This window comes from Petaurus breviceps, unplaced genomic scaffold (assembly GCF_028583685.1).
Source record: "Petaurus breviceps papuanus isolate PSGF00001 unplaced genomic scaffold, PetGlider_PUasm1.0 90977, whole genome shotgun sequence".
Classification (NCBI taxonomy): Eukaryota; Metazoa; Chordata; class Mammalia; order Diprotodontia; family Petauridae; genus Petaurus; species Petaurus breviceps.
Window position 1 is genome coordinate 43,493,994 of NW_027187391.1, and position 25,556 is coordinate 43,519,549.

The window sequence follows — 25,556 nt, forward strand, 5'->3', positions numbered from 1 at the left end:
ACTTCTCACTTTGTCCTTAGCATCTTTGTGTTGATAAATCTGGAAACGGTCACAGCTGCTGCTGATCTGGAGTCCCTCCAGAAGGCAGCTGGTCAGACCCTCCCTGGGGCTAAAATCTCTGGCTCATGGGAGCCTGGGCTTGGCTCTCAGAGCACTGTGCTGGCTGATTTCTGCCGGCCTACCAGGCTGACCTCAGCGGGAGGTTAGCTTCTCTGTGTCATTTTGTGGGTTCTGCAGCTCCAAAGTTTGTTTAGAGTTCCCTTTTTACATGGACTGAGGAAGGTGGAAGCCGGAGCCAGGCAGAGGTCCTGCTTCTACTCTGCCATCTTGAATTTGCCCCCAGTCCTCTCCTTAACCTCATATCTGCTGCTGATACTCCTGATTTCTCTAGTCTCTCTGGGTTCCCCTGACATCAAATTTTTTATTACAGATTGTTCGTTGTGAGGCTTGAAAGCAATCATGTATATTCCATCATTATCTTTTATTCACAGTGGGCTCATTTTTACATGGTCTCTTTCCTTACAATAACTCTAGTATGTAGGTGCTATTATTCTCATCCTATAGTTAAATGATTTGTCCATAGTCACATAGCTAGTTAGCATCTAAGGCAAAATTTGAACCTTGGTCTGTCCTGACTCCAAGTCTAGCTCTCTATGCAATGAACCTCTCATATACACAATCAGCATAACTTTGCAATTCACATTTTGAAATGTTTTCTCTTCATTCTTTCCAATGTTACTAATACCACAAGCTCTGTGGTGTGAATGAAAATGTGAAGGGGCTTACTCTTTGCTTTAAGCCTGTGCTTTGTGGACCAATAAATGTACTGAAGTTACCCACATTTGAATGAATGAATAAAGATTCATCAAGCACTTATTATGTGCAAAGGTCTGTGTTAAAGTGTTGGGGATACAAATAGAAAAGATAGCACCTGTTCACATTCTATTAGGAAGGGACAAGATATATGGGACACTTGATTTTAAATCCACAGTGCTGCTTGAATTATTACTATTATTGTTATTATTGGTACACTTATGATTTCATCATTGCTACCAATGCATATCAGGACTTGCTCTGCTTCTCAGGGAATCAATCAATCAGTCAACAGGCAATGACTAAATACTATGTGCCAGACACCATGCTAGGTATATGGAATATAAACATAATAAATGACACAATTCCTACGTGTGAGGAGCCCACATTCTAGTGCTAGGAACAAGGACATACATACATATGCACAGAATAAAAAGAAAGAAAATATATACACAGCAGTAATAGAGAAGGTAACTTGAGAGGGAGGGCACTAGCAGCAGAGGACATCAGGAAGGGCTTCACAAAGAAGGTGGTGATTAAGCTGCATCTGGAGGGAAGGGAGGAATTTTGTGAGGCTGAGTTGAAGAGGCAGAGTATTCCAGGCATGGAAGATTGTAGGTGCAAAGGCACCAAGATGAGAGGAGTGTCAAGTGTGAGGAATTAGGACAGTTTAGGTGGGTCAAAGAGTAAGAGAGGAAAATAATGTTCAATGAAGCTGGAAAAGTAGGCTTGGCAGAGTGAAGGTCTTTAAAAGCTAAACAGAAGAGTCTATATTTGATTCTAGGGCCAATACGAAGCCTCTGGCGTTTATTGAGTAAGGTAGTGATATGGTCAGACCAGCTCTTAAGGAAAATCACTTTGGTAGCAGTGTAGACTAAAGCGAGTGGTGGTGAGGGCAGGAAATGAGTCAGGGAAATCAGCCAGGAAGTTGTTGCAATAATCTAGGAGAGAGTGAGAAGGACGCTTGGTAGCTGTGTGAGTAGAGAAAGGATTGTATTCAAGAGAAATACTGCAAGGAAATAGAAATATCAAGATTTGGCAACTGATTGGATATGTAGGAAGAGAGTGAGAAGTTGAGGATAACACTTTTTGTGGAAAAGATAACAGAGTTCTGTTTTGGACTTGTTGAATTTGAGAGGCCTCCAGATATCTAATTTGAAATCTCCACTATGCAATTGGTAATATGGGACTGGAGCCTCGGGGAGAACCTAGGGTAGATACATAAATCTGGAAATCGTCAGGATGGAGATGATAATTAAATCCATAAAAACTGATCAAGTAACAAAGAGAAAGAATATAGAAAGAGAAGAGAAGGCCTACGATGGAGCCTTGAGGATCATCTATAGTTAGATGGAAAATGCCTGGGGCACTAAAAGGTTAAGTAACTTGCCTGGTAGGTGTCTGAGAGGGAACTTCAACCCAGGTCTTCTTGATTCCAAGGCCAGCTTTCTATCCACTAAGCCAGGATGCATTTAAGCTTTACAAATAAGACTAAGAATAAGTATAGAGGATTCTCTGCCCTTCTGGGGAACAGATCTAGGATCATCAATAAAGCAGAGAATGCCATTCCCATGGCTTACTTTCCCTCTTCCTCTCTGGGTAATGTTTATTAAACTCTACTCACATGTCTGTTGAATATGTCCCTCACCAGCTGCAGATGAAGCCTCAGGCAGATGCATTCATCCCTATAGATCTTCCCAAAATAAGGATGGCTAAAATCGAACCGAGGGCGGCGGTGCATGATGTCTGTCATCACTTGTGCCAAGGCAATTCTCTCTTCCTGATCAAAGACATGTTGATAAGCTTCAAAGTAACTGTCGAGAAGCTGGAAAGAGAGTGGACAGAAAGTCTATTGCACAATTGTCCTGTTTGGTAGGATTAGAATGGAGATAGGCACTTTAGGACAGAAAGGCAAAGGAAGAACAGGACTCAATGTAATTAAATTCAACAGAGATTTATTAAGCACCTACTCTGAGCAAAGCAAAGAAAAAAAATAGCATCCCTGTCCTCAGGGAGCTTACAGAATGTAATTCCAGTGCCATAGGTTATAATTTATACCAACAAAGGAATTTTCTAACCCCCTTCCTGCTCCACTTCCACCTCTAATAAAACAATACTATTGCCTTCCTACTGGGGCCCATTCCACTTCAAGATAGCTCTATTAGGGGAAGGCTTAACTTTATAGGGTAAAAACTGGCATCTATGAAAATTTCATCTACTGCAGTCTTTCAAATACTATTCCCAGTTCCTTCAAATGTTCCTCATATAGCATAGTAGAGAGAAAAGAAATTCCTCCAGTCTGTAGAATGGAAGCTCCTTGAAGGCAGGGACTACTTCATTCTTGTCTTTATATCCCTAAAATTAGCTAGGAGATATATAGTACTTTTAAATTTGCAAATATTCTCTATAATATTATCAATGTTACCTAATATTGCAAATACCTCAAATATTATCTCATTCTATCCTTACAACCCTGGGAGGTAGGTGCTATCCCCATTTTACAGATGAAGAGACTGAGGCAGACATCTATTAATAATGACTAATAAGAATAATAACTAACATTTATATAGCACTTACTATATGCCAGGCACTGTGCTAAGCGCTTTACAATTATTATTTTATTTGATCCTCACATCAGTCCTAGTACTATTATTATCCTCATTTTATAGATGAGAAACTGAGGCTAATAGAGGTTAAGTGATATGCCCAGGCTAAGAGTCTGAGACTAGATTTCACTGTACAATCTATTTGCCTCTTAGTACTTAGCATAATGTCTATCCTATAGTAGGCAGTTCCTCTACATTTTGGTGGACCTCTTGGACTACTGGTCTCCACGATGGAGTCTGGGTACCCTGGTTTCTATGGTGTGACTCACACAAAGGGAACTTTGGCCTAACCCAAGGGATACCTGATCAATCAATGTGGGGGGAGGACAGATTGAGTCCCACTCTCTCCATGATAGACAATCAGGGGATTTATCTCCAACACATCCACTCACCATTAAACTCTAGCACTATTTCAGATGGACTCCTTCTTCTGCTATATAATCAACCGCTCCCTCCCCCTTCTGAGCTGTGCATCAGTCCCTCAAAACAGCAATCACTTAACTGTTATCTTGTCAGCCACAGCAGCAACTACACAGGTACCATGAAGAACATTCAGACTTCTCCCAGCAGCATGCTCAGTCCCTGTCCCCAGATCACCTTCTGGCTACAGCAGAGCTGAGTTCATTATGCTGGTGGCAGTGATTGATGAGTTTCATTTTAAGTGAGACAGAGTAAATCCCACAGAGCAAGCAGGCCATAGATAGGTTGTGAAAGATGACAGGTTTTGTTAAATTATCTTTCCTGCCAAATCCAACCTTCTTCTGAATATCTGTTATTTTGGGGAGCATGGCTATCCTTCCAAATCATTCAGTTTCATAACACCTATGTCCTATTCAGCTCTTTCACCCTGCATATCCAAGCTGTTGCCAAGTCTTACAATTTCTACTGTACCATTTCTCCCATCTGATCCCCTTCTCTCTAAAGGCACCAACTTAGCTTGTCCTCTCACCTGAACTATTGCAACAATCTCCTAATTAGTCTCCCTACTTCCAGTCTCTCCCCACTCCAATCCATTATTTACACAGCTTCCAAAGCGATTTTTCCTAAAGTTCGACTCTGACCATGACACTCCCCTGATCAATAAATTCTTGGATCAAATATTATTTTAGCTTTACTTTATTCTTTTTAAACATTTATTCTTACATAGGTTTTATAACACTACATAATTATTAGTACAGTAATATGTACATGCAATCTGGATATAAATTATATGCATATAGGTATATGTATATGCTATTTATAAATAAGTAAATATTGGGGGGGTGCTTAGAAGGGCTTTACTGATGGAGTACATCATCAACAATGTTTGAGGCTCACTGATTTAGATGTTCTCTGGCTAATTAGATCTGTCCTTGAACCCTGGCTCTGATACCTATGAGCTATGGGAAGCTAACCCTGTCTGGATCTGTTTCCTTATATTTAAAATGGCGATTACCATACTTGCATTTACCTCTCTTACAGGGTTGCTAAGCCTTATACTGCTACGTCAATGTGAGTGAGTGTTATTACTGCCTACAGAGTACTGTTTGAGGTAGAGGCCAGAGAGAAAATGCAGGGAAGAGATACCATGGTTAAATTTGACACAATTCCTGCCTTCAAGGACCTTACAGTCTAACATGTCTATATTGTCACAATAGGGACTATTTGTGCCTGATCTGTGGTAGAGTCTTTTGAACTCATGTTGGTCTGAGCAGCTACAGTTGGACACACTGTACCTTGACTGCAACATTGTGATGCCATTTTGGTCCTCTTAGAGAATGAAGGACAACCACTTTGTCCTTTGTCACAATAGCTAGATGATATGCTCTTTCAAAGCAAGGACTGGTGCTAGTTCTTCTATATCCTTTGTAACACCTAATAAAGTTTGATAATACAGTAAGTGCTTACTTTGTGCCTGTTAAATGTGGAATGAAGACAATTTTAGCACCTTTGATCATTCTGGTGTACTAATGTTTCTCTTCTGTTCCCCATCTACCCATCAACAGCCCTCTTTCTTCTTCCCCAAAAGTTCTGTCCTAGAATTAGAAGGACCTGAGTTCAAATGTTGCCTCAGACACTTACTAGCTGTGTAACTCTGGGCAAGTCTTAACCTTGCCTCAGTTTCTTCATCTGCAAAATGAGCTGGAGATGGAAATGGCAAACCATTCCAGTATCTTTGCCAAGAAAACACCAAATGAGATCATTAAGAGTTGGACATGACTGAAAAATGACTGAACAACAACAAAAACTCTGTCAGATAACATACCCTGGGTACCATAAAGCCAAAAGTTCAAGTTATACATGCTGTTGTAAACCAGGTCATGTCAAGTTGTTTGAAATCTTAGGAGGAGCCCTGCATTTGGAGTCAAAGGATCTGTGTTTGAATTCCATTTCCACCTTCTGTTTAACTGGTGTGATGCTAGGCTGACCAGGTGTACTCTGGAGTTTTGCGGTTGCATGGTGCTGGTGGACTGAGAATTGATACCTCTGGTGTAGAACACAGATCAGAATTCAAATTCTGCCTCAGATACGTAACAGCTCTGTGATCCTGGGTAAGTCACTGAAACCTCCCTGAACTTCAATTTCCTCATATGTAAAATGGAGATAATACTGTCAGCCTTACAAAGTTGTTGTCCACATCAAATGAGATAATAGAGCAATCAGTCAACATTTATTAAGCATCTACTATGTGTCTTGGCAGACATCATGCCAAGCTCTGGGGATACAAAAAGTGGGAAAAGACAGTTCTATCCTCAAGGAGTTTACAATTTAGTGGTGAAGACAACAGGCAAACAAATATATACAAAGCAAGCTAAAGACAAGATAATTAGGAAATACTTAACGGAGGGGAAGGCACTGGAATTAAGAGGGGTTGGGGAAAGCTTGCTGTAGAGGTTGGAACTTAAAAGAAGTCAGGGAGGTCAGTAATTAGAGTGGAGGAGGGAAGAATGTTCCAAGCATGGGGGACAACCAGAGAAAATACCTGATGGGGTCTTGTACATGGGACAGCCAGGAGGCTGGTGTCACTAAATCTAAAGCCCCATATGAATGTTGGCTAATACTACTTTGATAATTATTCTATCATCCCATTTACAATGAAATGCAAGCATGATAGAAGCTAACCAGTCAGTGCCTGGACCATGAAATCAGAAAGTTATGCTAATTAACTTGTTACAACACACTCAATTCTTTAAAGATCAGCTAATTTCCAAATGGGAGAGCATAGAATAGGAACAGAGGGAGAGGAGGGTGGGACTGGGAAAGAAAGGGTGTCACTCAATAGCTCCAGGATGAGATTTGTAAAAAGGCACTTCCTCCTTGAATACAGACTGCTCTAACCTGAACATTTTGCTAAAGCCAGAACAGAGTGAGTACAATCCCAGGAGCTGGTCTTATTGGCTGCTCAACTTCCTTGACCTCTTTTTGTACAAAAGGTCCCATTGTTCTATTATTCAGAGGGGGGGAAATGTCATGCTGTCCTTGGTGTGAGGGGTCCCTGGGCAAGGCTGCTTCATCCACTCTTTCCATCTGAGAAGGGAGATCCAGCTCTCTTTTTCAAAATGACATGAGCTTTCTCAATACCTTAACCTCAGCTTAAAAGAAAATCTGAGATGGGTCCTTGCATAATCTATTTGTGGACTCTGTCCTGACAGGCTTGAGGTTTTATAAAAACCACAGGGTAGTTCTATTCCAGAGCCTCTATTACATATTTACAAACTGGAAAGTTTCTGTTTTTCCCTGTGGTCTGGTATTTGTCTAAGGAGGCTTCACAGCAATGTCAAATGTCACCTGTATGTGCAGGCTGCCTGGTCAAGGACCAGCACTCAGGCAAAATTACCTAGTACAGTACATGCCCAGGAGAGAGTTGTTAAAGTGAATAGTTCCTTTTTAAAAATATATTTTATTTATATCTTTTTGTTTTTACTTTGCCTAGCTTTTTCCCCATATCCCTTCCTCCTCTCCTCTGAGAGATATGCCTTATAAAAACACCTCTTTTTTCAAAAAGAAAAAGAAAAAAATCAGCAATGCTGAATTACTCAATACTCAATAAATTGTTCAATAAAATGCTCAATACATTAAATAAAAAAATCTGATATGTGCAATTTTACACATCCATGAACCTCCATCTCTGCCAAGGAGCGAGGGAGGCATTTCCTGATATCTCATGTGGGGCCACTCTTGATCATAGTAATTTTGCAACAAAAATCTTTAATTGTTTTATGGTGGTGGGTTGTTCTCATTTATTTGCATTGTTGTAGTCACTGTGTATCTTGTTTTCTCGGCTCTGTTTGCCTCAATTTGTATCAGTTCATGTAAATTAAAGTGGATACTTTCAAAGCCATTCATAATTTTTTTACAGTAAGTTTCCTCATTTATTTTTTTAAAAAGTATTACAAAATAATCTCAGGTCTAAGTGGAGAAAAAGAAAAAACCAGAAATAATAAATTTCCAGGCAGTGCCCAATCCCTAATCAATGTTTAGCTTTCTGAATTTCACCTGTTAGGTGAAAAATCTCCCAGCATTACCTGCCTACATTGGTGCTTGTAGTTTTCCCCAAAGTGATAGTCCCTATACATACTCATTTGTGCTTGCTTAAATACAGTGATGCAGTCAGGGAGAGTCTAGGAATCTCTCAGAAGCACCTGACTACTCTGAACAAATAAATTCTTTGTTCCTACAAGTTGGATTTCTTCAGTATCAAACCACATTGTCTCTTACCTCATTAACAGTTATACGTGGTCAGACTGGTTAACAGAAAATTCAGCAGGCTCAGAGAATTTAAACCTTATAATTATAATTTACATTAATAAAGCACTTTAAGGTTTCCTCCTATGCTTTCTTCACAATAACCTTTTGAGGTAAGTAGTGCCAGTGTAATAATCCCACTTTACAGTTGAGGAAACTGAGGCTTGTGGTTATGTCACTTGTCTATGATTGTATAGCTAATAAGTGTGAGAGCAGAGTTCTAATCCAGGCTTTCTGGACTCCAGATCCAACGTTCTTCCCAAAGAAGTATCAGCACTAGGCCACCATGCGGCTTATACAAATATCTTTAACAAGCACAAATAGGGAAGGTAAGTTGGAGCACCCCTTTATGTCAATCAGCATTAAAGGGTTCATAGGGCAGCTAGGTGGTAAAGTGGATGGAGCACTGACCTTGGAGTCAGAAATTCAAATCTGGCCCCAGACACTTACTAGCTGTGTGACCTTTGGGCAAGTCACTTAACCCTATTTACTTCAGTTTCCTCATCTCTAAAATGAACTGGAGAAGGACATGGCAGAGCATTCCACTATCTTTGCTGAGAAAACCCCAAATAGGGTCACCAAGAGTCAGACAAGTGCCAAAACAACTGGACAACAACAGAAAGTTCCAGTTAAGGAAGCGTAGAGATCATCTAGGCCCGTTGTGCAGGTGATAGATGAAAGCGTGCCCTAGACAGGTTCAGATGCACCTTGGGTTTTATAGAATTTTTTTGGACTGGACTTCATGTGTGAGGAAATTCCTCTGTCAATACAGACTGGCATATTCTTTGCAATTTTACATCTTAAAGAGTTGCCCAGGCTACTGAGATGTTAAATGATTTGCCCAGTGTCACATGACCAGTTAAAGGTCATAGGTGGGATTTGAACCCTGGTTTTTCTGCTCTCTAGTTTCTGACTCTCTAGCCATTACACTAGGCTTTCTTTGATATAAATCTGGTTTAGGCTAATAAAAAGGCTCCTTTAACAAAATTATTGCTCTCCTATAAGGTTGCGCACTCCCCTTAAAGATCTAAGACAGTAATCTTTGTTGTTCAGTCATTTTTTTTAGTCATGTCTGATTCTCTGTGACCCCATTTGGATTTTCTTGGCATAGATAAAGGAATGGTTTGCCATTTCATTCTTCAGATCATTTTATAGATGAGGAAACTGAGGCAAATAGGATTAAGTAACTTGCCAAGGGCCACATAGTTAGTAAAGCATCTGAGGTCAGAATTGAACTCATGAAGGTGAGTCTTCCTGATTCCAAGCCCAGTACTACATCCACTGTAGCACTCAGAAGTCTATATAATAATAAATGGTTTTTTAAACTGAATTCTTTAGAAAGCTAGATTCTATACTTTGGCATATTTTGGCCAAGATTCTGTAGATAAATTATTTCATGGGTTGGGGGAGCAATTAGGCTCTTTCCAGTAGTTTTTCAAATCACTTTAGGGCCAATTAGGACAGAAGTAGATGTTTGGCAGTTGTGGTTCCTTGAGGGCCATTGTTAACTCTAGGCGAAGCTGAAGTCAGTAGTTTATTTTTAGCACCCACATATTTCTGACAATAGGCCCTGTATCCAGAGCTTTAGAAGGAGGCAGAAAGGCACTGAGAAAGGAGGTGGTAGGACACCAAGGACAAACCAACTGATTGGCATTTTTGCCTAAGGCCAGTCCTACCTCCCTTCTTTAACTGGCATTAATTAGCTCCCAAGATTTCTGAACTTGGATCAGGTTTAATTTGCATTTTAATAACCCTTTTGTACCTAACCATTGACTAGTCTGGCAGTTAGCTCTGTTGTTTGTAGCCAGAGTCTAGGAAGACCAAGGTTATAGGTTAAATCCCTGAATAGGTCAGTTCTGGAAAAACACAGAATCCCCTAGTTTCAGACCTGAATGGAACCTCAAGTTCCATCCAGGCCAACCTATGCCTGAATAAGAATCCCTTCTAACATATAAGACAATTGATCATCCAGGTTTTGTTTAAAGACATCCAGTGGCAGGGTGCCCACTGACTCCTCTGCTTCTAGATCGCTCTAATTATTAGGAATATTTTCCAGGTCCTAAACTTCAAGTTGTCTCTTTTCAAATTGATATTGGAAATTGGAAATACAAGGTTTATTTTTCACACTCTTTTGTATTTTCATCCCCAGATACTCCTAGTTTTATAGATGGTTTCATGGAAAGAAACAAAGAGATCCAACCCCTTCACTTTACGTGCATGGAAACCAAAGTTTAGAGAGCTAAAGTGACTTGCTCCAAAGTCACAGATAGTGGCAGAACCAGGATTGGAACCCAGGTCACCTATTCCAAAGGTAGAGCTTTTTCTACTTCATACTGTTTCCTATGCATAGACTATCATCATAAATATACAGATAAGAAAGTAAATACCTTTCTAAAGTCTAAGATTCATATCAACCAGCTGTCTTCAAAATGAGGAAGCTGGGTCACCATGGGAAGAAGTGGGCAAGAAAGTGGATAGTGGAGTACAAACAGAACCTTCTGGTCATCAATAGATGTTAAGTGAGGCACCGAGTGAGCCAGCACTTTCAGAGCATTTCATTTATTATAGTGCTCTGAGTCCATTAAGGGATCAATAATACTTAATAATGATGATTTAGTAAACTGTCTTCATTGAATTAAATCATGACCTAGTGGCTTGATGGAATCAATGGTCTTTTAAACTGAACATACCTAGAAAGGAACTTGGTCCTCCAAAGAATATAGATTCTCTTTGTCTCTCTGTCTCTATCTCTGTCTCTCTCTGCTTTTTCTTTCCAACAAGGATGTGATTATTTACTTACTCTGTGTTTGGTTGGCTGAAGATCAGCTGGGCTTGCTTCTTGATGGCTGCTGTGGTCTCTACCACTTCCCATTTCAGATTTGGCTAAAAGCCTTAGTTGGAATGGTGTTAGGTTTTTCTTTTTTTTTCTTTTCTTAGTTTTTGCCTTTTCTAAAAAAAGCACATCTCATTTTGTTCCCTTGAATTAAACCAGGGGTGGGGAACCTGTGGCCTTGAGGCCACATGTGGCCTTCTAGGTCCTTGGATTCAGCCTTCTGAATCCAAGTTTTACAGAACAAATCCTTTTATTAAGAGAATTTATTCTGTGAAGTTTGGATTCAGTCAAAGGGCTGTCCTTGAGGACCTAGAGGGCCACATGTAGCCTTGAAGCCACAGGATCCCCACCCCTGAATTAGATTCTACATTCTTTTTCATCTTCCAGAGAAGAAGTGGCAGTGAAGAGAGGGGTAAAGTCTCTCATTTGATTTCTTTGACACTCCTCAGTTGAGGGCTGACTTTGACAGTCTCCTATGTCTGGAATGCTCTCTCTCCTCATCTTTTCCTCCTGGCTTCCCTGGCTTCCTTCAAGTCCCAGCTAATATCCTACTTTCTATATGAAGATTCTTTCCTTAATCATTTCCTATTTATCCTGTACACATATTGTTTGTACATACTTATTTGTTTTTTACCTTCCCTATTAGAGTATGAGCTAATTGAGGGCAGGGACTATCTTTTGCCTTTATTTGTTGCAAAGAACCTGAAACAGAATAGGAACTTAGTAAATAACTAAGATCTTTCTCTAATTTATGGTGACCATCCAGCACCTTTCCCCAAACCTTCATATCTGCATGCTATTCCCAAAAAACATTTATTAATTTGTCCAATAATCATTAAATAGCTCTAGGATTCAGGGTTCCTCAGTTTTTTAAGCTCTAAGTTTCTTCTTACAAACAAGTAGCTTGGAAACAAGGTTATGAGGCAGTCTATGTCTTTAGGGGTAAAACTACTGTCTCTGCTGTTTTCCTGCCATTTTTCATAGGCTACTTAAAGCCTTATGTGTTCTCTGCCCATTTCTCTTACCACACATAACTTGCCAAAATCTCAAAGTAGAACAGCCTTACATCTTATTCTTGAAGTTTTATTCTCTATGACAAATTAGGCCTTAAGAATATAAGCCATGTTGTTCAATTCTTTGAATTTTGCAAATATATTTTTTTAAAAATAGGATAATTTTATACTTCACCTTACAAAGAAAAGCTCCCAAAGACTCATTGGATTTTGGGAAGAAAAGCACCCTAGATATAACAGTGACTTTGACAATTTCCTTATCTTTAGAGAAAAGGGGAAATACCTGGCGTTTGTTTTCTAGAAGAGTAGCCTCCCAAGTCCAGATGTCAAACAGAATTGCAAATCTATCTACGCTTGTGTGGGCCCATGCTGGGAGGCTGCTGCATGTGGATTCACTGCCTCTTTTGTGGCCTACGAGAGAAAAGAAGATAGGTGAGAATGAGTAGAACAGTGCTGAGGTAGAGATCATTATAGATGAACACCCATCTGCTTTTCAGTTCTATCTCAGTGACAAAGGATCTATACTGTATCAAGAGCTACAAACACTTAAGATCTTAGGATGATAGATTTAAGAGCAAGGGAGCTTATAGCGGCCATTTTGTTCAATTCTCTCATTTTATAGATGAGAAAACTGAGGCCCAGAAAAATAACTGACTTTCTCATGGTTATAGTATAAGTAGTAAGAAAGGATTTGAACCCAGGTCTTTAACCATTCTTTACATGGCTAAAATGATGAACCAGACAACAGGGATTTCATAAACATAGCAATGGCCATTTAGAGAGGAAAAAAAGCAATAGACAAATAGGAGTCATTCTTGTTGAGTAGAATTATTGTTCAGAACCAGTGTTTGTTGGTTGCTTTTTTTTTATTTTATGTTTTACTTTCAACAAAATGTTCTGTGTCTCACAGGGACTTGATAAGTATTTGTTGTAAATTTATTGAAATCAAGTTTGTGAGAAACTTATATCCCTTTATCCCAATTTCTTTAAATCTAAGGTTTAAATTAAAAACATGAGAGCGAATTTAAAAGTATTTGTTAAGCATTTACTATGTGCCAGACATTGGACTAAGCAAAGTGAAGACATATACAAAGAGATAGATAGCCTTCTGGCCTCAAGGAGCTCACATTCTAGGAAGGAAGGAAGGAAGGGAGGGAGGGAGGGAGGGAGGGAGGGAGGAAGGAAGGAAGGAAGGAAGGAAGGAAGGAAGGAAGGAAAAGTTCAGTAGTAGGAGCAGACGTGAAGGCCTGGAAGTTCTAAGCATCCAGCATCAGGGCAGATGGCAAGGCCCAAAGATCCCTAGATTATATCAGTAGGTGAGATCATAGTGCCTAGTGTTTAGCAGTGCCAACTGCTGGGTGTTTAAAGAGGCAGGATAGACCTAGAGGAACTCAGGATGCAATGGCAAAGAAGATGGTAAGGCCTGGGAGTTTTTTTTTTTTATCTCAGAAGGAATAGAATTTTTAACTAACATCTCATCCAAACATGTGAGCAGTCAAGCAGCTAGGATGGATTCTGGGTAACCCCACACCAAGGGAGGGAGCAAAGGGGAATGGCAAGAGGGAAGACCTAGCCATCCTGGATAGGTTTTGAGTAGTCTGGGGCCAAAGGAGGAGCTAAGAGGGTAAGAGGGAATTTCTTGGTCAAAAACAGGCTTCAAGACAGATCCAATTTAACCAGTTCTTTCAGCTGGCCTGGTCAGTATTACTTAGAGGAATTTCTAAGTTATTACTTAATTAGGAAAAGAGACATTAACCAATTTGGTCAGAAATGAAAACATTTGTCTTCCTCAGCTAACATCATTCCTAGTCGGTAAAAGGGAACTTTTTGTTAGAGGAAGGACCTCTAACAATAAGATCAGTAGGGAGAGACCCAAAGTAAGTCAGGGAAGATATATGGACCAATGAACACTAACTACATCTGAGTGCAGGAAAATCCTTTATTAGTAACTTTCCTCCTATGACACACACTGGCTGTGAGACCCTGGGCAAGTCATTTTAACTGCTCATGTAACTCTCTCAGATTATAAATTGTAGAACGGTTGTCTGTGATTTGATTGGTGTAGGAAACTCCTTTTACCAGTGGAGATCAGCACCTGTTCTGTGATTTGTACTCTTTAAAGGATGACTAAGGCATCAAAGGCTTAAGAAAAATGCCCAGACTCACATAGCCAAGACATATTTGAGGTAAAACTTGAACCTGGGGCTTCCTTATACTCCAAGGGCTACTTTTTTCCACTATGCTAGGCTACCTCTTGAAGCCTGCTAAAAATAGCAGATTATTATAGCTGAAAGCTCACAGCCTAATCTCTTCATTGTACAGATGAAGAAAATACAGCTCCCAAAGGTTGTAAACTTGCCCAAGGCTCCATGGCTACTCTCATAATGAATTCTTGTCGTTATTTTTTAATAACATGAGAGTTGTTGTGGAGCAGTGTTATAAACAAACAAACAGGGTTCAAGTTTCATCTCTTGACACATAGTGGTTGTGGAACCCTCAAAAAGCCATTGAACTTCTTAGCACCCCAAACAACTCTCTAAGGTTAAAAAGTGAAGAGAAAATGCTGAGCTCTTTAGGTAAAAGGAGTTTTCTCATTGGGAATTCCTTATACCAATGAAATCACAATTCAGCACCCCCCCCCCAAGAAGATATAACAGATGCCAATCACCCCCCCCAAAACAACTGAAATTATATGACCCAAAATATCCCCTCTGGATTTTAAATTTTAAATTCAGATGTTAAAGATTATTGCCAAAGATAGGTCAAAGTTTTCAGTTTCATTCTAAATAAAATGCAGTGGGGGGTTTGAAGGGCTGTGCCAAGTCAAAAGAAAATGTTAATTGTGGTACACTACCAGGTTGAGAAGGCACAGAGTGCTTCATCTCCCATCCAGCCACCACGTGTCCATGAATGCATGGTGTCCTGTGTCTTTGCCTTTCTTGTGTTTATTCTTTCATAATCATAGATGAATTAGGAGCTTGAGATGGGATTACTTAGGTGAACACTAGACCAGAGATCCATCAAAGCAATCCAAGGTCCTACCAAAAGTCAAAGTCCTAGAGTGGGCAGCAGCAATAGCCTGCTGATGGGTCAGTGTATCACTGCGTAAGCCAGCCCAGCAGTAAATCAATCCAGCAGCTGAGGCAGCTAAGCAATGAAGCAACCCATTTATTAATTAAACCTTACCCAGGAGCAAACAGTGGGGATTCCTCAAAGGAAAAAGAGCTTCTTGAGCTAGGAGATATCCTGGGCCCCATGTGTTCCTTATAGTTTAATTTTATTACTTCATATTTTAACCCCAATCCCCGCCAGGAACTGAATGTGTGCAGAGCAGAGAGTGGGCCCTCATTCTGAGGTGATGCTTTAGTAACTTTTCCTTGTTATGCCTTTTCACTAAATTTGTTGTTCAGTTTTCAGTCATGACTGACTCTTTGTGACCCCATTTGGGGTTTCTTGGCAAGGATACTAGAGTAATTTGTCTTTTCCTTCTCCAGTTCATTTTACAGATGAGGAAACTGAGGCAAACAACGTTAAGTGACTTGCCCAGGATCATCCAGCTAGTATCTGAGGCCCAATTTGAACTCAGAAGATGAGTCTTCTGGACTTCAGGTCCAGCATTCTATCTACTGCAACACCTAGCTGCCCCTAATTTCAGTAACTATTCTTTTGTAAAAGCTAATTGATATCACCTGGTTGATTAATATTGGAGAAGGATCAATTGGCTAATTGATATTGGGGTAACTTACCAGATTGGGGCTCATGAACTATGCTATTAATCACAAGTCTTTAGGATTACCCCTAGAACCATGAGAGAAGAAGTAATCATTGCCCTCTGGGGACCCTATTTGTCTGTGCAAGTAAAGTATGAGTTGGGGCTGGGAGAGTGAATCCAGAGGGGGAGCTACTTATAGATCTGGGAATCTTCTGCATAGAGACAACCATAGAATCTAAGAGAGTTTATGAGAACACAAGTGAGAATGCAGAGGGAGAAGAGGGCCCAGTACAGAGCCTAAGGGGACACCCACAGGTAGTAGGCATGACATAGATTAACAGCTACCAAAGAGACTAAGAAAAAGTAGTTAGGTAATAGGATTAGAACAAGAGCAAATAGTGTCATTAAAACCCCAGAAAGGAGGGAATATTCAATCAGAGGTGAGCAACAGCACCACATGCTACAAAGATGTCCAGAAGAATGACGACTGTCCAGGAAATCTTCTTTGGGCAGCATTTTATCCCAAGAAGAATCCCATTTGGCCTCAGTTTCCTCATTCCTAAAATATGAGGACTAGGCTAGATGATTTTTTTTTTGGCTTTTTTGAGAAAGAGGAAGGGCAGTTTGGGGTTAAGTGACTTGCTCAAGGTCACATGGCTAGTAAGTGTATCAAGTGCTGAGGTCGCATTTGAACTCAGGTCCTCCTGACTCCAGGGCCAGTGCTCTATTCACTGCACCACCTAGCCACCCCATGGCTAGATGATTTTTAAGCTCTTTTCTAGCTTAAAATTCTCTGAGTAAATTTTCATTAGAAGTCAACACTCAGACTTCAGCACCTACTTACTTACCTGGAACCTATTGGTCCTTTAGCCATTATAATACATGGCATTAAGTCTAGAAACACGAAGTTCTTTCCAACTAGGAACAGGAATGCTCTTGTGTGAGAGATCATTTCCCCTTTTAAACACTTAAATTTTTTTTTCCTCCAAATATTTTTATGCTCTGGGGATTCCTGAGCCCACTTCCTCTTTAACCCCATGTTTCTGGCCTGATTCAGATAGAGGTTAGTTCTCTCCCTCCCACCTGCTTCCCCTTTCTTCCTCCCCTTTTCCCCACCCCACCTTCCCTATTCTCTAATATAGCAACTTCTGCATTCACAGAGTGGTCCAAAAATACATTTGACTGATTAATTGGTAGACGCATTCTAGTTGTGAGCCCTCACAGTCTCTACTCTTCTCGCTTAGTACTCTTTCTAGTGATGCCATCAGTTCCTATGGGATCAATTATCATCTCTATGCAAATGACTCTCATATTTATATACCTAGTCTTTGTCTCTTTTCTAGACCATAGTCTTTATTATCAACTGATTGTTGGGCATCACCATCTGTGTTCCAGTTGGCATCTCAAACATGACATATCCAAGAGGAAAATCACTATCTTTCCCCCCAACTCCAGTCCTCTCCAAATCCCCTATTTCTATTGAGGTTACCGGCATCCTTCCAGTCACTCATGGAATCAGCCTTAGATCTCCCTCTCTTATATCTAATCAGTTGCTAAATATTTTTATTTCTATATCCATAACATTGCTCATATGTGTCTTTTCCCATCACTCACATAGTCACTGTCCTAGCTCAAGCCCTCACTCATCATCTCTCATCAGAACTATTGCTATGGTCTCCCTGTTTCCAGTTGCCCCTCTCTCCAACTTATGTTCCCAAAGCTGCCAAATATTCTTAACATACAGATCTATGTCACTGCTTAAAAGTCTTCAGTGGCTCGTTATTGCCTCTAAGCCAAAATGCAAACTCTCCAGCCTCAAATTTAGCCCTTTATTGAGGTATCCTTCATCTGCCTTTCTAGACTCACTTCATATTATTTCTCCTCATGCATTCTATATCCTACCCAAAATGGCCTACCAGTTGTTCTGCACACTCAACATTCTACCTCCCTCATTATCAAATGAGACAGTATTGCTATAAAGTACTTAGTATAGTGCCTAGCACAATTAGGTACTTAATAAATGTTTGTTCCCTTCCCTCCTCCCCCTCCCTCACCTCTTTGCATTTGCATTAATTGTTCCCATGTCTAGAATGCATTCTCTTCTCATCTCTGCCTTTAAGCATCCCTAGTTTCATGTGCTACCTTCTAGAGGGGATCCTTTTCTTATCACCCTAGTTGTTAGTGTTCTATTGTATATCTCCAAATAATCATGTATATAAAGGCTGTCCCGTAAGTCTTAATGTGGCTTTTATGCTCTTAAAACTTAAAAAAAAAATGTATATGTAATTGTGATAGTAATGGAATATAAAGATTCCCCTGTACTGGCTTGGTTTTCAAACTGATTGTGTTAAAACCCAGAGCTTGTTAATCCCACCTGTGGGATGGACTTGTTGATGTGAAAAGAAAGTCCTGAACTGGGAGGAGCTGGTGATGTAGATTTGGAGAGACAAGAGAGAGGCAGAAGAACTTTTTTGGAAGCAGCACCCTCGTGGAGGCAGAGAGAGAGACTGAGAGAATTGCTGGGGGCCACTTTGAATCGCCCTGGACTTTTGAGACCTGCCTCCTGAGCTGCCAAGGACTGAAGAGACATGGCTGTTTTGCTGGTACGTTGTCTGTCTGTTTTGATGTTGTTTTGCCAGATTTGTCCACTGGTGAAAGACAGTCCTTTTGTTGAAGAAGTCCTGGAACCTGGCTGTTGGCTAAGAGCTCCTGAGACTGTCCTGCAGACAGAGAGTGAATACTGTCCACTGGTGAAGGACAGTGCTGTTGTTGCAGGGGTCTGGAGACTGTCCTGCAGACAGAGTGAATACTGTCCACTGGTGAAGGACAGTGCTGTTGTTGCAGGGGTCTGGGAACCTTTCTGTTGGTTCAGAAGCCCTGAAGAAGGATTTTCTTGTTGTATGTTTACAGAAATCCTGGGAGAGGGTTTTGCTAATGTTTTCAGGGGTTCTAGAACTGTTCTACAGACAGAGGATGAATTAATGAAGGGACTGGCAATGTATCTTGTGGCCTTGTCTCCCCAGGAACTAAGATTGCTGAGAACTTGCCTGGTGTCAAGATGAAGAAAAGACCTCCATTTGGGTATTAAGTGCTGTGCTTAAATTTGATGTAACTCTGGGGTAGATTCAATTGTGATCCAGGGGTGGGGAACTTTTGACATTTTTGTGTTCTATGGTTGAACAAAATGAATGTACTTTACTTAGATTGGAAACTAATCTCCATTTGAGAAGAGGGGCTTTGTGGTGGACTGGATGAAGGTACAGCCTAGGGGTGGAATAGTATTTAGAACAGGGACTTTGTAATTGATTGAATGAATGTAAGGTCCTGGGGTGGGGTAGTACTTGGAGATTATTTAATCACACTTAGTAAATGCTGTATTTTGAATGATGTCATATTATGATCTTCTCTGTTCTTGGTTGGTCACTGAATAAAATGGAGAGCACCTATGCTGGTATTTTGAACCTTGGGAAGTTGCCTTTCCTTGGCATTACATTACAGTAATATAATAGGAGGATGGGCTATTGGGAACCCTGTAAGGACACCTAGAGTTTCTATAGGTAGTAATCTGTTTACATGTTGTATTGCCCCCAGTAGAATGTAAACAGACTATTTTTCATTTTGTCTTTGTGTACCAACACCTAGCATACTGCCTTACACGTGTATTTTGGATTGAAACTACAATTTTATTGGTATAGGAACTCCCTCTACCTATATAGATTAGCATCTTCTCTACAACTTATATTTTAAAAGAATTCCTTGGGGTACACAGTAGATGCTTAGTAAAGGCTTGCTGAGTTGGACTGGATTGGGTTGGAGCTGTGCCAGCCCTCTATCCATTCTCTCATTACTAGGAGAACGGAACTTAATACAACCTGGAAATAGCTGCAAGTACTTTCATTCTCTCTCTCTCTCTCTCTCAAATGAGGGCCCTATTATTTGACTTTTGTAGAGACTGCACCAGAGGAAAGATGCAACATTCTTTTTAGGGAAAATGGTGGATGTTGGTTTTGAGCAGGAATCTTACTTTTTTCTCTTTCAATGTAATGGCTCACTAGGAGCAGTAGCTGGCTCTCCAGTTCCTCCAGATCCTGTAAGGCACAGTCGTACATCACATAAGCTCCCCGCTGGTCCTGGACATGGATGTATCCATCTGCCACAGTGTAGAAGTCATCCTGATTCTCCACTTCTGAGAATTCCATGAACTGGGTGCTCTGGACCTGAGGGACAACCAACCCCTGAAGTCATCACGAAAAGGACAGCGTATATTTCAAGCTAGGACAGGGTGCCTCCCAGCGGACCTAATGGCAGGACCTTGCCTGTCAGACTCAAAAAGCATCATGCGCAGGAAAAGGGGAGATCTTAGTATGAATGAGGGAGGCAGTTTGGCATAGTTGAGAGAGTGCTGGATTTGGAGACTAGGGTTTTAATCTCAGTTCTGTCACTTTCTAGCTGTGTGGCGTTGTACAAATCACTTTATCTCTCTGGGTCTAATTTTCTAATCTGGAAAGTGAGAAGGTTGGAATAGATGACTTATAGGTCCCTTCCATCTCAGAATTTAAGATCTTGTGAATGCTTAGGAGTTGGGCTGTTGAGATTAATATTCTAATTAACCAAGAAAATTATTTTATTTTTGACTTTTATTAAAACATTGTCCTAAAATGCCCTAGAACACTTTTCTGCTTCAGGAAATATAATATTCTAAGCATATTTGTATTTTTGTTTGAGCACTGAGGATCATTTCAACTGAAGGTCATTATTTTGAAAGTATTATTATTTCTCTTTTTGTCAGTTTCATTTGATTCTTGGTAGTAATGCTAGTGACTTCATGGGTTATCTCTGTATCTCGTTCATAACTGTTTGTCTGTTGTCCCTCCTATTAAACTAGGAGAGAAGGGTCCAGTTTTGTTTGTATGTTTTTGCCCTTCTTGGCACAAATGCCAGTTGACTTGAATTCCAGATCTCCCTGTACAGTGCTGTAGTTCTGGAGTGGGACAGAAAATGAGTATGAAAATATATTGACCATGTTGTTGTTCAGTTGTTTGTCCCTTTTGACTCCTGGTGACCCCATTTGGGCTTTTTTTGGCAGATACTGGAGGGATTTGACATTTCCTTCTCCAACTCATTTTACAGATGAGGAAACTGAGGCAAACAGGGTTAACTGACTTGCCCAGGGTCACACAGCTAGTAAATGTCTGAGGCCAGATTTGAACTCAGGAAGGGCCCAATACTCTCCCCACTGCACCAACTAGTTTCCCATACTGACCAAAGGCTCTATCTGTAGTGAGTTTTGGGTTTTGCTTAGTTACGTTTTAGCTAGTTTGGTTGTAACTATATATTTTTTTATGTGCATTTTAGGTCCTTGCATTTTTTAGTGTACTAAATTTGGAGTCAGAGGGCTTGGATTCAAGGTAGCTGCTCTACCTGTGTGACTTGTACAAACCGATTAAACTGTGTTTCCACTTCTTTATCAGTTTTATGAAGTGAACAGAACAGGATTTAGAGCTGGAGGAGACTTTAGTGATCATTGGAACAAATTTAACAGTTCTCTAAGGTCCCTTCCAGCTTGAAATCCTGAGATCTTATGAAATCTATCTTTATACAATATATAACATTACATAATATATAGCATTATGTACTACACAAACTTACTTTGCTTTCCATAGACATCTGGTCTCGTTTTTACTGGAGTTTAGTGCCATGATTTAAAGAAAAACACAAACATCATTTTTGTCCAATGTCTCATAATATACAGTTTCTCATGCAATAATTCTTTCTACATGGAAAGCTCAGCTAAGTAAAGCAGTATATTGTTTGGATGGAATCCCATTACAGATGAAATTTTAAGCAATCATTATTTTTTTGGATGTGAATGGGCTTGCTGATTGATTTATGTAAGGAGAATTACATGGTGTGGGGCTGTGGAAACTTGTCTAGAATTCTTAAAAAAAAACCAAACCCCAAAATAAGATGGATTCTTTTCTGTCTGGTACAGTGATGTGGTCTTGCCAAAGAGATGAAGATGAACTCACTCATCTATTCAGGTTTCATCAGAGGTTGTAGAGCTGGGAGGAACTTTAGAGATTATTTAGTTCAACCTATTTATTTTATGGATTAGCAAAGTCCTTGAAAGGTTAAGTTATGTAAAATATTCAAGTGGTATACCAGAAGTAGTAAATGAGCAGATTATTTTTAAAAAATCTTTTTTTTCCAATTTGAGCATTTTACAGACTAGGAATCTGCAAATGACATTTACCAGTATACCCCCTGTGTAGAAGTGCCTATACTGTCCAAAATCATCACAGGAATTCTCATGGTTGGGGCTGTAAGTGACTCTTCAAATTTACATTAAAAATGGAAAGATAGTCATTTAATCAAGATTTTTTGTTTCTTTATGCTATTTATAAACCTTTCTTCTATAAACTTTACAACTGGTACTTGCATGTCGGAAGTCAGTCTCAGTAGGTTTTGGAGTATAATACACATGATGACTATAATAATAATAATAATAGTAGTAGTAGTAATAGCTAGCATTTTATATAGCACTTTAATAGGTTTGCAAAGGGCTTTACAAATACAATCTCATTTTATCCTCACAACAACCCTGAGAGGGAAATATTATTATTATTACTACTGTTATGACAACATAACAACATGTAATTATATCCCATTAAGTTTTTAAATTTATTTTTATTTATTAATTTTTAGTTTTCAACATTCAGTTCCACAAGCTTTTGAGTTTCAAATTTTCTCCACCTCCCTCCCCTCCCCTAGATGATGTGCAATTTGATATAAGTTCTCTATATACATTCATATGAAACATATATTTCACATTAGTCATGTTATAAAGAAGAATTAGAGCCAATATAGCCCATTAGGTTTTGCAAAGATCTTTACATGTATTATTTCATTTGTAAATGTAATGTACATGGAGAGACAACTAGGTAGCACAGTGGATAGATCACTGGTTCTGAATTCAGGAAGATCTGAGTTCAAATCCTGCCTCTGATACTTACTAGTTGTCTAACCCTGGTTAAGTCATTTAATCACTGCTCACCTCAGTTTCCTTATCTGTAAAATGGGGATAATAATAGCAACCACCTCTCAGGGTTGTTGTGAGGATCAAATAAGATAATATTTGTAAAGTACTTTGCAACCTTTAAAAAGCTATATAAATGCTAGCTATTATTGTTGTTGTTGTTTTTCATGTTTCTATTCCAATGAAAAATAAATAAATGTAAATTAAAACAACATAAAAAGTCAGCCAAGTTCAGTTTAATTGCAATGATCAACTTTGGTCCCAGAAAACAGATGGGAAAAAATTTCTCTCCTCTCAAGAAAGAAGAAACCCAGGGAAGAATTCTGCATTTAGTATTATTCATGAGTGCAAATATAGCCTGTTTAAAGCTATTGATTAGAATGAGATGGGATCAGAAAGGCAGGAGCTGGTTGTGCTCCTGGGTACACAGTCACTGTCTTTCCTCAACAAATTCCCATATTTCCTGCTTCATTTTAAAAGTTGTTCAGGAAATTGTTTTAGCTAGCAGACAAAGCCATCTTGGTCAGTGGAAAGAGTTTAGCATTTGAAATCACAGGATATGGATTTGTATATAAATCTACATGATCATGGACAAGTAGGCCTACTATGTTCCAGGCACTGGGTTAAGCCTTGAGTATACAAAGAAAAACAAAAACAGTCCCTGCCCTCAAGGAGCTCACAGTCTAAAATGTGGGGAGACAAGGCAAACAACCATGAACAAACAAGATATAGAAAAGGATCAATTGGAGATGATCTCAGAGTAAAGAAACAAGCATTAAGGGATGATCTCTTAACACCTCTGGACCTCAGTTCCTCATCTGAAAAATAAAGGGGTAAGAATAGATGACCTCTAAAATTCTTTCTGGGGTAGGTAGGTGGCACAGTGGATAGTGTGGCAGGCCTAGAGTCTGGAAGTCCCATCCTTCCTGAATTCAAATCTGGCCTCAGACACTTAGTAGCTGTGTGATCCTGGGCAAGTCACTTACCCCTGTTAACCTGAATTTCCTCATCTATACGAGATGGAGAAGGAAAATGCAAACCATTCCAGTATCTTTGCTAAGAAAACCCCAAATGAAGTCACAAAGAGTTGGATACGACTGAAACAATTGAATAACAACAAAAAATCCATTCTAATTCTGAATCTATGATCCTATGATATTGCAAAATTGTGCTCTTGTGCTATGTATAGCAATAAAACAACAATGATTGAGCTTAGCAAGTACTACAGCATAATTTTCTTCTATTCTATCTCCCTGGCCTTCCAATATCTTTCTCAGAGCAGTCATTAACCTATACAACTGTAAACAAATCACTGTGTTCTGACAAGGTTGGTTATTTTAGGAAGAAATATTTCCCCAGTGGTAGGAGCATAGAATTTAGATTTGGAATTAACTGATCAATCTTTCAATAAGCATTTGCTACATGCTTATAATGTAGGTGGGTGGCACAACATATAGAATATGGGACTTGAGTTAAAATCTTGCCCTTAGATACTTATTAGCTATGTGATACCAGGAAAGTGCCTTGAGCTTTCTTAGCCTCAGTTTCTACATTTGTAAAATAGAAATATTAACAACATCTATCTCATAGAGTTGTTGGGAAGAATCAATGAGATCACATATGTAAAGTGCTTTGCCAACCGTAAAGTGTTATATACATGCTTTTATTATTGATGTTATTATTATTCATGCCAGACCCTCTAGGTTAAGAACTCCTTAACCTAATCTGTAGACCCTCTAGGTTAAGAACTCCTGCTCTAGATTCTAGTCATTGTCAAATCTTGTATTTCTTGAGTTTAAACAAGCTTTTATGGCAATCCATTTCTAAACCATGCCCACTGTTCCCAATCAAAGGCAGATGCCACTGGACTCCCCTTTCTCAGCAAACATATCTTAGTGGAGCTTTTGAGTGAGAGCTTTTAATTCAAGAGACCCTTTAAATTAGCTTTTGTTTTCCTCTATTTAATTGAAACCATGCCAGAAATTTCTAGGGGTTGTTTTTACCAAATTTGCTCTGGAACAATACTGAAAAAAAAAGGTACCACCAAGGTCTTATAGAGCCACATATATAACTTTGAAAGACTTATTAATGCTTGGCCACTTCAAAAATAGTAGTAATAGTGTTGTGCTTGGCAGTGTTGGAGAGGGAGAATGGGGGTGAAAGGCACCTTTGATACCCATGGCACTTTTCTTCTGAAAAACTAAAATGCGCCTGATTCTGTCCAAAGGACTGAATGATTCATTCGTTCTATTTATTCATTCATTCAACAAATCTTTCACAGTGTTCTTAAGGTAGGCTGTATTTTGCCAAGCATAATTTCACATGAATGGGGTCATGATGCAGTGGAAAGGGCCCTGGAGTCAGGAATACCTGGCCCGTGTAAAAGGGGGACAACAACACCTACAGTATCTGCCTCAATGAGTGGTTGTGAGGCTCAAACGAGAATGGATGAAAACCACTTTGAAAATCTTAAAAAGCTATGGAACTGTCCATTATTCTGCTCCTTCTCTTTTCTTTCTTCCTCCTTTCTGTCCTCTACATCTCCAAGCTCCTTTCAGGCTCTACAACCTATTGTCCTATGATTCCCAAGTTGGAGAAGCAGAGGAAATAGGTACAATGGAAACAGAGAGGGAGTCAAGTTCAAACCCTGGCTCTGCCACTTCCTAGCTGTGCAACCTCAGGCAGATCACATTAATTTTCTCCGGGCCTCAGTTTCCTCCTCTCTCCACCCTTGGAGTTCTTTGCTCTGACTGGTTGCTTCTAGGAACTCCATTGTAAGGAAAGCATACTGGGCGGCCACATCTTCATGCCTCTCCAA

The 25,556-nt window shown here is 39.7% G+C and overlaps 1 protein-coding gene across 1 annotated transcript in view; it reads right to left on the bottom strand.

The window, feature by feature from the left end:
- Positions 1 to 25,556, bottom strand: part of LOC138153195 (uncharacterized) — a 201,182-nt gene that overhangs the window by 133,071 nt on the left and 42,555 nt on the right. Inside the window, exons 15-17 of the mRNA XM_069077336.1 lie at positions 19,727 to 19,919; positions 12,274 to 12,401; positions 2,438 to 2,638 (exon numbers count right to left, since the gene is read on the bottom strand). Of these exons, the coding sequence (XP_068933437.1) occupies positions 2,438 to 2,638; positions 12,274 to 12,401; positions 19,727 to 19,919 (522 nt within the window). The remainder of the gene's footprint in view (positions 1 to 2,437; positions 2,639 to 12,273; positions 12,402 to 19,726; positions 19,920 to 25,556) is intronic.